At 27.4% G+C, this 14,124-nt stretch overlaps 1 protein-coding gene across 1 annotated transcript in view; it reads right to left on the minus strand.

Moving 5' to 3' along the window:
- Positions 1–13,362, minus strand: part of LOC129960408 (forkhead box protein P1-like) — a 308,702-nt gene extending 295,340 nt beyond the window's left edge. The window contains exon 1 of the mRNA XM_056073826.1: positions 13,260–13,362. Within this exon, the coding sequence (XP_055929801.1) occupies positions 13,260–13,307 (48 nt within the window). The 5' untranslated portion in view covers positions 13,308–13,362. The remainder of the gene's footprint in view (positions 1–13,259) is intronic.
- Between the last annotated feature and the right edge of the window lie 762 nt (positions 13,363–14,124).

The following is a 14,124-nucleotide window of genomic DNA, read 5'->3' on the forward strand; positions in this document are numbered from 1 at the left end:
ATGCTCAATTTCCAAAGCTTGTAATACCGGTCTAGCATGTTTGAACGCATATTTAAGAACTTTTATTTTCTTGACATTTGAATTTTAATGTCAGACAATCAGACAAAAGCTAATAAGAAAGTGAAAGAGAACTTAGATGTGTGTAGTAATGAAAAGTTGTCTAAATTTGAGTGTTTTCAAATTTCTGAATGTAGTAATATAAACTAGAATAACTTACATTTACGGGATACCAAAGGGCGAATATATAATAAATTGGATAAGAAACGTGCAATCAGCTGATCAGTTTCAAAATAATAATTAAAAAAAAAAGATGAAACTAATACACATGCACCAAACTATATATCAAAATAAACAGTTACACAAAATGAACTCGTATAACTAACTTATAGCCATTATTACAAATATATTTGCAAAATTAAATATTGATTGAATTGCATGATTTCAAATTTTCACGTTTTCAGGAAATCAATTTATTATGCAAATCAACGGCTAAGTGTAGATAATATGCAAGAATAAATTAAATAGAATTATCGCGTTCCAAATAAAGGCAATAGTTTCAAGAATATACATTTTTAATCAATGAAAACGTATTTAATTCAGATTTTTAATGTGTGATTAAACATCTGTATTTTCACTTGCTTTGGTTATAATTTTAATTTCTGTATATTTATCTCAAAAGGCATAAAATTTAAAAAATTGCACCCTCTCGTTAATAGACACTTGTTTAGACTTGTTACGATCAAATTAAAAAAATTTTAATTTTTTTTAAATTTCTATGCAGAAATTCTATATTTTTATTTTTATTTTAATTTCTATATAGAAATTCTATATTTTAATTTTTTTTAAATTTCTATACAGACATTCTATATTTTAATTTTTTTTAAATTTCTATATAGAAATTCTATATACTTAGAAGAACAAGAATCTTCAGTTATGCAGAAAACTTAAGAAAAAATTTTGTTTATGCATTCAACAAAACGAAATTTCAGAAGCTGTAAAAATATATTTTAAAATCTGCTTGATAAAAATGTCGAAAAATGCGCTCTTGTTCAGCCATTAACATTATACTGCTTTTCTTCTATTACTTTTACACCTATATATAATCTATACATATATAAATAAACCTTTATAAAAGGTATAAATATTTTATATAAATCTGTATGATTGCACATAAGGTACATTGTAAAAATAATTTTTAAAATTCTTATATTTAATTTTTTTAATTGGAATTTATCATTAAAAACATAAAACGTATAATTAAAATTTCTTTTTAAAAAACTTTCTTACTTTAGAACGAAAATAAAATAATTTATAATATTTAATATATCAAATAAAAATTTTAATTAATAATAATTTTAAAGACCAAATGGTTATGATGCAAAATACGGAGTGCGGCATTAAAAAATTTTTTTAAAATCTATTTAAAAGTTGTATTCCCCTTGTAAATAACAAAATGGTTTTAAAAAAATTGTTAAATCTCAGAGCAACGTAGATAAATATGTAAACTGCAAAATTTACTACTCTTAGACCCAGAAGTAATTCAACCCCGCAAATCTTATAATTATGCATTCCGGCAAATTAATAATAAGTATATGAATGTCAGCCTAAAATGTACCTTAAAAATATATATTTATATTTATTCGCTTGAAAGCGCATATAAATAATCACTCATTTGAAATTTATAAAACCATAGTTTTCGTAAACATTGCTGACGTACCTGTGGACGAGAAGATGAACATAAAGCATGGGAGAATATTCAGTCTTATTGAAAAAGCAAAACCATAAAGTGCATTTAAAACGTCAGAATCCGCTAGTAAGGGGAATTTAAACGGTAATAAATCTTAACAATGGGTTAAAGAAAGTGGCACTTTCTCAATTCACTTTTTTCGCCTTCTAAAGAGTGCTTTAAGGGAGAAAAGTTAAAGCGACAGTCGTGTTTCTCCTAATTGTACTTCCCAAAACGTAGCCTCCTTTCAACAAAGGATCAAGAGAAAACGAAGGTGAGTAAAGCAAGAAGATGAAAAATTTACGAAGATTTAGAAGAGTTGGAGGCAGTCATTTTCAAAATACTTCTAAAAGAAAGCTTTAAAATGTAGATCAAAGGTTACTGGGAAAAAAAGCGTTATCTTAGCGGAATTCCCTCAGGCAAAATTATTTTGACATCTCTAAAATTCCAAAATTACATTTTAGAAAGGTCAAGAAAATGTTTACTCTTGGCACGTGGATGCATACTCTTGTTGAATTTTGCTTTTTGTTATTACTAAAAACTTTCTAAAAAGTAAAATTCAAAGAACTTTTGAAAATTCCGTCGAAAATTATTGGATGGTTTAGATCAATTTCTGATTATATTCGAATACTTTTTTAGTTATAAAACCATTGCTAGTTGGAATTATCTCTATAAATGGATGTCGCGATCTTCATCTTACCAGGTTTCTGCAGTAGTTCGTATAACTCAGAAGATTTTTTTTAAATATCATCTCAGTTTAATAGTATTGCAAACAAAGATTATGTGTGAAACAGGCATTTTTATTATTAATTCTGTCAAAATAAAAATGAAAAACATCCAACCAGAAAAGAATTTTCTCATTTACAGACCTGTTCCAATACGCCATTTATTTATTTGTATTTAAGTTTAGAAAGCTTTAAATGGCCTTGATTGCTCGAAAATTGTGATATGCAAAAAGGTGCCAAGTGAGGAATTATTTCGTCCTTATATAATTTTCATTAATCACATCCAATAAATTTAAATTGATGCCTCTTTGACAACTTAATTTCTCTTCAGGTATTCATTATTTATTATAACTACGTACTTTAATTAAGAATATATAGCAAAAGATACAATATTTTTTTTTTAAATTTATAAAGCATTTAATTTTGTTTTAAAGTTTCTGTAAAGTACTTTTCTGTTATTATTACTGTTGAATAAGCGTGTTTGGATTTCTTAAAAATCTGTTTGTTAAACATCTTAATATAGAAAACCTTTTACAAGATTGAAACTTGAAATACATGATTCGATAGTGATTACTGAACTATTTGGAACAAAATCCAGTTAAAAAATATATGTAACAATATCTTTTAATCTAATTTAAATTCTAATTATTTCCCCAATTTTTATCTTAATTTAGCCCTATTAACTTCATTCTAAACTGTTCTCTTATTTCTTGATCCAGATCCAACTTTTTTATTTATTTCAATCTACACGCCCTCTGTAAAACTGCTGAAATCAGCAGGGTCTCACGCTTAGAGTGAAAACTCTAATTTTTGAAACATTCTTTTAAAGATACCTAAATTTTCTTTTCCTAAATCGACACGTGTCAAAGAAATCCCTATCAAAATCTCATTTTAAAAACCATTGATGGTAAAACTTTAGTCTTTTTTTTTTTTTTTTTTTTTTTGCTCTTATGTCGCGATGTAAACGAACATCAGTTTTGCCATCGCTTCTTGTTCATAGTATGCCTCCCGTGGTGAAATACATTGAAGTTATGAAATTTCAGAAGTTTCTTCTATTCGGCCATGCAAATGCTAAAATATGTTTTACATATACATTTCAAATTCATGAAACGTAACTGAAGAAAAGAAGGGGGAAAAAATCAATCAAAATTTTCGAAATTCAACCTAATAAACAGATGCATTCATTCATTCATTTAATAACAAAATATTCAAATGGCCAATGAGCCAAATACTTTATTGTGGAGATTCCGATTTCAATTCATGCTCAAATAATTAACTAATGCATAGAAAACAGCTTCGATATATAATACTACTTAATAGAAATTACCGGATATTATTGTCCCGAGTGTACATATGCTCAATTCTTTAACTGCAACATGCATTGGAAATAACTGCAACATTCATTGGAAAATAGGTACTGCAATTGCTTTGTTATATAATGTAATGTAATGCAAGAAATCAGCTTTTTAAAGTGCTGTACAAGATATATACATCAATTAAATTTTTGCACTTAGATAGCTCCTCTCAAGCCCCATCCAAGACTGTGCTTAATTTTGATATTTTATTTATTTTGTAATTTTGATTGTTAAATATACTTACAGAGTGGTAAGAAGATGTAGATTAATATTTCGGGGAAATTCAACTTAAAACAGATGTTTATTGCTCCAAAAAATATATACCAGTTTTTAAATTGATGAATAATTATACATAGAATTACTTTTCCAAATGAAAAAGGTTAAAACATATTAATTCATTACATAAAGCATTCGATCAGCTAAATATAAAAAATGTTACATCTGGATGCGCTGACTTATTACAAGAAATCTGAATACAGAACTTCCAGGATATTTTTAACTGACAGACGCCACTGCATTAGACTGAAATTCATTGCCTGTATCTATTGCTGCAGCGGCATGTACTTGCTTTTCCGTATGGTCCTTGAAAGAAATATTTTTGTACAGTCAAACTTCTTCGAAAATTAATAAAACAGATCGTTCGATCTCTTTCAGGGATTGACTGATTGACAATATTCGGAGAGCAACGAGATTTAAATATAATCTCGAAAGAGAAATGCCCTCGAAATCCAAATTATTTTAAGATTTACTGAAATATGAAATATACAAAGAGAAAGTACTGTAATCGTCAAAAAAAAAATATCAACTCCAGATTTCGATGTTTCGGACTTCTCTGAGTCTGACAGACGAATTTTTAGAATTATGTCTATCTGTCTGTGAACACAACTCAAAAACGCTTTGAGCTAAACGGATGAAATTTAGCAGGTTGCTTTACATCCGATTTGTAGATTTCATTCAAGTTTTGTTCAAAATCCATTCACAAAAAATTTGTCTGCCTCTCTGTCGCATTACAAGTACGCGCGATAATTTCAAAACTTAAAAGGGTTAGATAAGTAAAATTTAATACATAGTTTTAACCCAAAGTGTAGCTCGTACTAAATTTGATTTCAATCTTCAAATAGTTTACAATATGTCAGTCTATGAATTTGCCTGCACGCAAAAGCGATAATTCAAAAATGCAAGGATTCAGATAAGTGAAATTTCATATGCGATCTTATTACAAAAATTTTAGTTCTTGCGCTCTTGAACAAATTTTGGTCTGAATAGGACTACAGAAAAGCATTCAAAATGCATAGGCGATTTTTTTCTATTATACTACAAAGCATAAAACGCTCATATGAAGGACTCTGGAAATAAAAATCTGTGCACTTGGAATCCATGGCTTCTCAAAGTCCTTAATATTTATGCGGGAGGGAAGAGGATTGTATATTTAATGAGGAATCTGAAACTTTCAGGGAAAAACTCTTGTTAGTTTTCAACAAAAATTCAGAGAAATTCAGACACCATCAAACCCTCAATTCCTCGTTGCTTTGATAGCAACAATCTTCATACTTTGTGTTTGAATTATCAGTAGAATAATTGAAATTGTCTGATCAGTTGAACTGCCTAAATAAACATTCTGTCGTTTCAATGTCAGAAATCATGTCAGAATTCAATGCCAAATATCATTCATAAATTAAATTCAGTTTGGAAGGGACATCTAACGAGAAAATGAATCTCAAAAATGTTAATTCCAAAAACGCACTATCTTCGCTTAATCTTCTCAACTGGAGTCATTGATCAAGGTTAAAAATATAATTTTATCTTAATCGATACTTGTAATCATGTTTATGCGATTCTTCTGCTGAGTAATAACTTAATCGCACGATCTGCATTTTCTTCTCAATAAAATCAAAACGCTCCATTCATAATACTGGGGATTCTTGAAAAAAATGAATCACATTGTATTCGTTTCCTAAATTGGGTAATGAGTGATTCTTTTTTTTAAATCCACACCAAATCTTTCAAAATTTAAAAACAGAAATATTGTAACCCTTTCACTAGAACCAATGGGAGTATTTCCCCAAAATTTGGGGAAACTATGGGCCTCTTAGAATAGTATAAAAAACAACCATTTGTCTAACAACTGCACACCATTGGCGAACAATAGTTACGAAAGATCAATTTTTCACGTGAATCATGACATTTTTACTGAATCTAATGTGCAATTTTTGCAGTTAATAACGCAAACACCAGAAAATCGAATGTGTATTTTAGTCTTTTTAGACCAATTGAAATCAAAATTTGATATAGAACTAAACTACAATCATAAGATAACATAGCACATTTTATTTATTTAAATCAGTTGCGTTTTATCGCGTTTACAAAGATGCCAAAATGCAGACCAACAAACGGCCAAATCCTATATTGACTTGGCTCTAAATTTGATATGTATCTACATTTTAGATGCTAAATCTGGTTACATAATTTTTTCTATCTATCTCTTTACGTTTTGTAGTTATGTTCATTTATTCACGGACAGTCGCATTTTCTCTCGATGGATTTCATTTAAAATTTAATAGAAATCTACGAATTTTTATGTAAAGTCCATATATCAAATTTCAAACGTCGTCAAGCTCAAAGTATTTTCGAATAATCAAATTCACAAACAGAACAATATACAAACATGGCTTTAATAATGAAAAACAAAAAAAATCAGGATAAAAATGAAAAATCTTTTTTCATTTTTATCAATCAGGAAGAAGAAAAAATTTCCTGATTTTTGAAAAAATCAGGAAAAAAAAAATCTTTTTTTTTTTTTTAATTTTTCTAATATATGAAAGAAATGGAATGGTGTGTGGGTTAACTTTAATTATGAAGTATAAATTAATAAAAATTCATTATATTACTTTATAAATTTATGGTTCAATTAGATGCATTGCAGGATATGTTTTTGAGGATTTTTATGTAAAAAAAAAGTGTTTTAATTCCATGATAAAGATTAGTTAGCAACAAAGGACCGAAGCAAATTAAAAGTTAATGAAATTATCGCTTTAATAATCTTAATATAAAAAAGGTCATAGAGGCTATACATATATATAATTAAAATTCTTATATGGTTAAATTTCTTTAATAAATTAATAGTATAATTCTATGCATTGTCAAAATATTTTTTATATAAAGAATATAATTATCTCTAAAATATCTTTCGATCACATAATAAGCTCTAATGCGCATAATATCACATAATAAGCGCAACGTAAGACAGAAATGCATTAACATATATTGATAAGTTAAGTTAGAGCTTTAATATTCTTAATATAAATAAAAGTCATTGTAGCTATGTATGCGTGTACGACATTTCCTCCTACACAAAAGGACGATTTCAACTAATTTTAAGCACATATTATATGACATGAGTAATAATGATATCAACTTTTCAAAAAGCAAAAATTTATTAAAAGCTCAATTAGTTAGAAATTAATAATAATTTCATCTTCTTTACTCTTTGTACTATTCTATCAGGTTTCTTTTAAATTTTATTTTTATTTTAATGCATCTTTTCACAAAGCTTTTAATTATTCTTAAAGTAGGGATTCTACCATGTTTAGAGTTAAACTGAATCGTTCAAAAGAATACAATGCTTCCTATATTTCAGCATTTCTGAGCAAAATTTTCAAAATTAATATAACATATTAACAACTTGGAGAAAATTAACTATCGGTGATTTTTCAAAATCGTCTGTTTCAACAGATATTCTAATTTTAATTAAAGGCAGATAAGAGGATTTTGAATATGATAATAATTTGTAGAGGTTATTTTCACGTTAAAAAAATTATACATAAAAGGATCTTAATCCAGGTCAAAGATGAGTGTACAATATAATAATAGATAAATGACGTAGAAATTCTAACTATAGTATTTACTCTTTGCTTGTAATATTTAAAGAAAATTCATCTTGGACAAAAAATTAATATCTCAAAAAATTTCGCTTGGATTTTCCATTTGCCGCTATTTAAGGATAACGCTTTAAAGGTGGGTTAACTAACTTTATATTCTACATGTATAACAAGAAGCAGCAAGATTTCTAAAAAATTCCTTCAATGCACTTTTATCTCTATAATTGACAATTTTGCATTTCATTAAAAATAGTTTTAAACATTTCACTTGTGGAAAATCCTAACGAAATATTTCCAAGTATTGCAACGATTGCATTCACTGTATTCTTGCTATAAGTATTTTATTAAATAATATTGCGAAATAATACGAAATTTGGTAACTTTCAAATAAAACCTCAAGTATTACTATTGTTAATGAAAGAACTAAGAGATAAATATGAATTGCTGCTGTGAATATATAAACTTTTTTTATGTAACATTTTAAGTTTTCCCATACAAAATGAAATTCTTCTGAGACAATTAGAAATATTTTTTTCAGAAACGGAAAAGCATAATGAATGTTTCGCAAGTAAATAAGTGTCTTCAATGTGCTTTCTTAAGAGTCTTAATAAGTTTCTTAAATAAATGCTTTCATTAGAGTACATCTCGGGCATGCAAAACAGATATTTTAAATACAAACTGATTTAACTTCAACTCTTTCATGTAAATACAAAAAACAGAAAACTGACCTCCAAATCGAAAGAAAAAAAATTGTGCTCATTAAAAATTGTGCTCATATTAAACAAATCTTTCTGAATTCTTTAATCAGTTGCTCGTTTTTATTAGGTGGTAAATTAGACCCTCGTATAAAGTGCTTAAAAATCAGGCTTCGAATCAATTCTGGTGGTAGAGAATTGGGTTGCGCAGCAAATTTATTTACCACAGACTACTGTAAAGATAAATTCTCATTCTTTGAAGTTTCTTACAATGCATATTTATTTAAAATATGATTTTTAACCAATTTATACGATATATTCTATTTCATTTAATTGCTGTAATCACTATGGATTTAAAAATAATTTCAAGGTTTCATATTCATAAGCAGAAGGGGATTGGAGAGGACTAATTATAGAATTTAAAAAGACAGTAAATATTAAAATAATTTAAGAAATTAATCCATTTGCAAGAATTTAATTTGGGTATTTTAAATGGCGAATGTGCATTTCTTCATAAGATATGTAGCAGTATTTTATATCTTTTCTTAGCCAGAAGCCCGGAAGTAAAATCTCGTATCTTTTTAAGAAGTTCGCTGAGTTTCTAACTAAGTCAATGATGCATCATTTTTTTTCTTAGTTTTATCTTTGATTTTTTTTATTATGTATTAAAACATTATGATCTTTCGAAGTTTGTTTCTCTATAAATAAATCTATTTCTAGTAACAGTTTCGTATTCTAGTGGAAATCTCAAAATATCAAAGTAAACTCTCGCACATTATAAACTGATTAATTTTATTTCACCTTTTTTTTTAACAAAAAAAATCCTCGTTCAAACGATCAAGTATAATAAGTATATATAAAGAGTATATATAAAGATATATACTCTTATCAAGTATATCAAGATACTCTTATCAAGTATATATAAAGATTTATTCAAGCTGTTCGCAAATATATCTTTGAGAATGGTATACAAATTCATTTGTTTTCAAATCTTTAAAAGGAGGCTGAAAAAGGAACGAAAAATCAGAACCGTTTTTGATTTATTAACTTAGTGATATATAGGTTACTCCGGCCAATCCTACACTATTGCACAAATTTTTTATGTCATTTATTCATTCTATAATTAATTACCATTAAAAATAATTTTAATTTTTAATTATTTTTATTTTTTTGCATAAAGTTGTATGTAATACATGAGAAAAAATATTTTAAAAATATAACAACTAATGAATAAACAGAAAATTGTTCTTCGTATAATTTAAATGATTTTCATAAAAAGCGCGCTTCACAAGTAGAGATCCTTTTTGAAAATATGGAAAAAATAAGTTTACTTTAAATAAAAAAAATAACTCTTATAACAATTTTTATTCCAGCATAAATTTATATAATTCACAAATGTAAAAGAATATTCTTCATTTTATTTTAGCTGTAAAGCTTTTAGCATACTGTTCAACGATACAGAGTTAATATAACAGAAATGCTATAAAGAAATCTGAATCGAAAGTTCCTAACTGCATTTTAATAGTATAAGCAATTTTGAATTATATTTTAAAGAAATTCAAAGAAGAAAAAAAAAATCACACAATATCTTTCTTGATTTTATATTTTAAATCAGAAACTTTAATGTCTTGATAACTCAGAACTTTTTAGACTTTCTTATTAATTTACACGAATTAATTAAAGTTTGAAATACAAGAAATTACACGAGTTCAATTTTTCTCTCAAAATATATGTTTTATAAACACCAAAAAAAGTACAAAAATAATTTCAAATTATAATGAAGTCGAAAATAAAATTTAAAAAGCTGATTTCAAAGTTAAAAATAATAAAAAGAAATAATAAAAATTTCTCCGAATTCGAATAAGTCAATAAAGACCAAGAAATTAATAATTCCATATAAAGTGAAAAAAATCATTGCTCAAATTTTCTTAAATCTAAAATGCCTGGTTTAAAATTTCTATTTTAAACTAAAGTTGTTCTATTTCAAAACAACAAAAAAAACCGAGCGAAAAATGAACATCAGAAACTTTATCAATCTGATAATTTATAAAATCACTCATTAGCGAAAAATGATAACTGCACTTTTCAACACAGAAATACAGTCGATTCTATCAGTTGAAATATTTTCCTGTGATGTATCAGATTAAAAGCATTAAAGGCTAAATATAAATTATAATATCACATTGCTTAATATTTTACACATATTGTTTCAAGAATATTATATATATATCTGAATATTATTCTGCATGTATTTTCAACCTTATTGATTAAATTAAATTTATTTTTCACATTTTAAACTTATTTTTCACTTATGTTCATTTTTCTTAATACTAAAAATACGATATGTGTTTTAATATATGTGCAGATAACTTTTATATTGAGAAAGAGAATAAATTAATAATAGATTTTTAATAAAAGAAATATAACACAGTAAGAAAAAGAAACCACTGATATGTACAATATCTATTTTTAAAAATTTAAAACATGGTCATATTTAAAAAGTAATATTTTTCTAATGCAGACTTAGAGAAGAAAAATGCGTTAAAATCATAGATAAATTATATTTATTAACTTAGAAGTTGCACTTTCAAAAAAAAAGAAAAGAAAAGGAAGACTTAATTAATGTTTATTTCAATATTCTTTGTTTCAGAAAGATAATTCTAAAAAGATATAACTGAAGAATATTTTAACTTTTAAAATGTCTAAAAATAGTTAAGGGAACGCATCCGTACCAACAATATTAAAATCAACTTTTTCCGAAAGATTGGAAATAATAATAATACTTAATACATTTATAAAAACAATTAAAAGTTAGAAAATGTTTATGAAAATTGAAACACATGATTTTATAATCAACTTAGCTCCTATCTCTTTTATTCAAAATAATGAAATACAAAATTTACTTCTATTTAATACGATATTAGGCAGGGGGAATAGAGGATATTGAATTGGCAGGGGCAAGATGTATTAAATGTCTTCCTCCTTCATATGTTAATCTTTAAGAAAACACGAGAGAAGTAGTAATTTTGAATTAGAAAAATTTATAATCAGACACTAAAGTTACAAATGACAAACCAAACTTTTTTTAAATCTTGGTTTGCAATTTAATAAATAAAATTGAAAATAAAAATAAATTATATACCAACATTGAAAATATATTTTTAGCAATCAAGATAAAAAAAAATACTACTTATCAATCATCAGGTAACTAAATTAAAAAATTTGGAACTTAAATTGTGCAGGTAACTTTGAAACGAAAATTCGAAATTCCATATAAAAAATCTTGTTATATCAATAAAAAAGGTTTTAAGTAACATTTAAATATAACAGTGGCCTTAATGCTTTTTTATATTAAAAAGACAGTACAAAAATCTGATATACGTGAAATGGTATCATTGAATTCATATTTTATATCTAGCATCTAATTTTTAACTTTTACTCTTTCTGAGCAATATTTTAAAATGTAAATAATAAAAATAGTAATATTACAATAATATTCTGCGGCCTAGAGAGAAAAAATTTCATGTAGCTAAAAGAATATTACTTTTTCTGCAATTTATAAAAATTTACATTGCAAGGAAATATTTTTAAAGATGCAGGAATGTAAAAATTTGAACTATATTTTAAAATTAATTAAATCTTCTTTTGCAAAACTTATCTGTAAGTAAAATACTAACATGATAGTAAGCATGTGGTTAGACTTTCTCGAAAGAAAAATTAATCAAATCTTTAAAGTTTTCGTTTCTCCAGCTCAGAATAATTTTAGACCAAACAGTATGATTTTATGCGCATTTATTTCCTTTCTTTTTATTAGAAAAATCAATCTAAATAAAACATTCTTTCAAAAGCTCTCAAATTCACTCATTAGTTCTTTAAAATATTTCTGTTCTAAAGAAGTGTATACTCTTTTATACACTAACTTACACTTACTTAACTTACACTAACTTAACTTTAGTACACTAACTTACACTTAGTGTACACTAATTTTTGAAGAATTTGAAAAGCCACTATGCCTGTCTCATCTACGAAAAAAGTTTTATAAGTCAACATAAACGTTTAGAAGAAAGCGTTAGTAAATATTAAAGTCAGCAAAAAACTTATACATAGATTTAAATTATTTTTTACGGCTTCTTTAATTTTTGGCAAAATCCCACCATGAACCCATTTGAAACTCATTGGCTGAAAAGAAAAAAATCCTCTAAAAAATTCAATACAAATAAAAACTTTTTATAATTTTTCCTTTATAAAATGCGATTTTTTGGAGTTCTTTAAATGGTGCAGAAGAAATATTAAAATTTCTCAGTGAAATCAAAATATAAGAGCGCATGTTCTAAAGTCATCCAAGACATAAAAGTTTTTTTCCAAATTTCAAAAACCATTTGATAACAAAAAGAATCAAAAGAATCCAAGAATAAAGCGTAGAATAATTTTTAACTCTTTAAAGATGAATAATTTTTAATTATCGAGACTTTATTCTCTTTATTTTATAATTGATAAGAAATCTCACAATAACTCTGAACAATACTAAAATATTAATGAGCAATTAATTAAATCAACTAACCCATAAAATTTTCCCTAATCTGTAAATACAGTATGGTAAAGAATATCTAAAAGGAAACATAATAAAGAAAAGTTTCGTGGAAAAGGAAAACTTCCCAAAACTCCTCCCCCCCCATAGACAATCCAAAGTTTCTTAAAAAGAGTTTTAAAAAAATCGCAACAAAAGTAATATACTGGGGCGCATTTATAAAAAATAATCTACCAACTCACAAAAGTTTTCCCCCAAAAAATCTCCCGGACCGTTTAGTGAAGAAAAGATCGGCTGAAGAAGCGCGGCGCTTTTGAAGTGTGTGCGTTGGAGCACATGGCAAGTTACTTACCGTGGACGCAGAGTTGGGAGAGGAGGCGATGTTGTCGACGTCCACCATCTCTGTAGAAAGCCGCTCTCGGACGGCAAGAACTCTTTCAGCCACACAACTGACTGCGCAGACGAGAGAAGGAGTTTTCTACGCTCGCGCCAAAACCTGCCTATCGCGAACTACTCACGTGACCACACCCTTGGTCGCGTGCCAACTTTGAGCGCATCTCTCCACCGGACTCTTCGGCATCTCGGGCGGCGGGACGTTTGCTCCGATGCGGGGAAAACACTTCATCAACTCTTCGACAGCGCTCAACTTTTGCGCTCCCTTCGTTGCCATGGAGGTAATAAAAGAAATCCTTTTCGCTTGTTTTAATTTTAAGACAGGTCATCTCCTATTAAAGGTAAGACCCCATTTGGGGTCACAAAGGCAAATTATAAAGGTGGCTCCAAGCTTCTGCGCGAATAAGATGGGTACGGTGCCATAATGTTAATGAAAGAAATTTATTTCAAGTTTCGGTTTAAGGGAGTTAATCTTATTTGATAAAGTATGTCCCCTTCTAGGGTCGCTTGGAGAAATTTTGGAACTAGAAATTCCAGATGTCACTTCAAATATACATGCAGATAAGGTAGTGGGTTGCTCTGGAAGTGGAAAACTTAACTCTTTTTATAGAATTTCAGCTTAAAGAATATCTTAGATTTTTAACTGTGACCCATCTAGCGTTTCACAGAAAAACTGTAGAGTCTCAAAATTTCGGTAGATAGCCAATAAATCTCAAATTTCATACCATCAGAATAGGCTATTGTTATGAAGAATAGATAAAAACCATTTTGTTGAACTTCGACGTTAATATCTTAATCTCTGGGGTGTGACCCTACTTAGGGTC

This window comes from Argiope bruennichi, chromosome X2, assembly GCF_947563725.1.
Source record: "Argiope bruennichi chromosome X2, qqArgBrue1.1, whole genome shotgun sequence".
Classification (NCBI taxonomy): domain Eukaryota; kingdom Metazoa; phylum Arthropoda; class Arachnida; order Araneae; family Araneidae; genus Argiope; species Argiope bruennichi.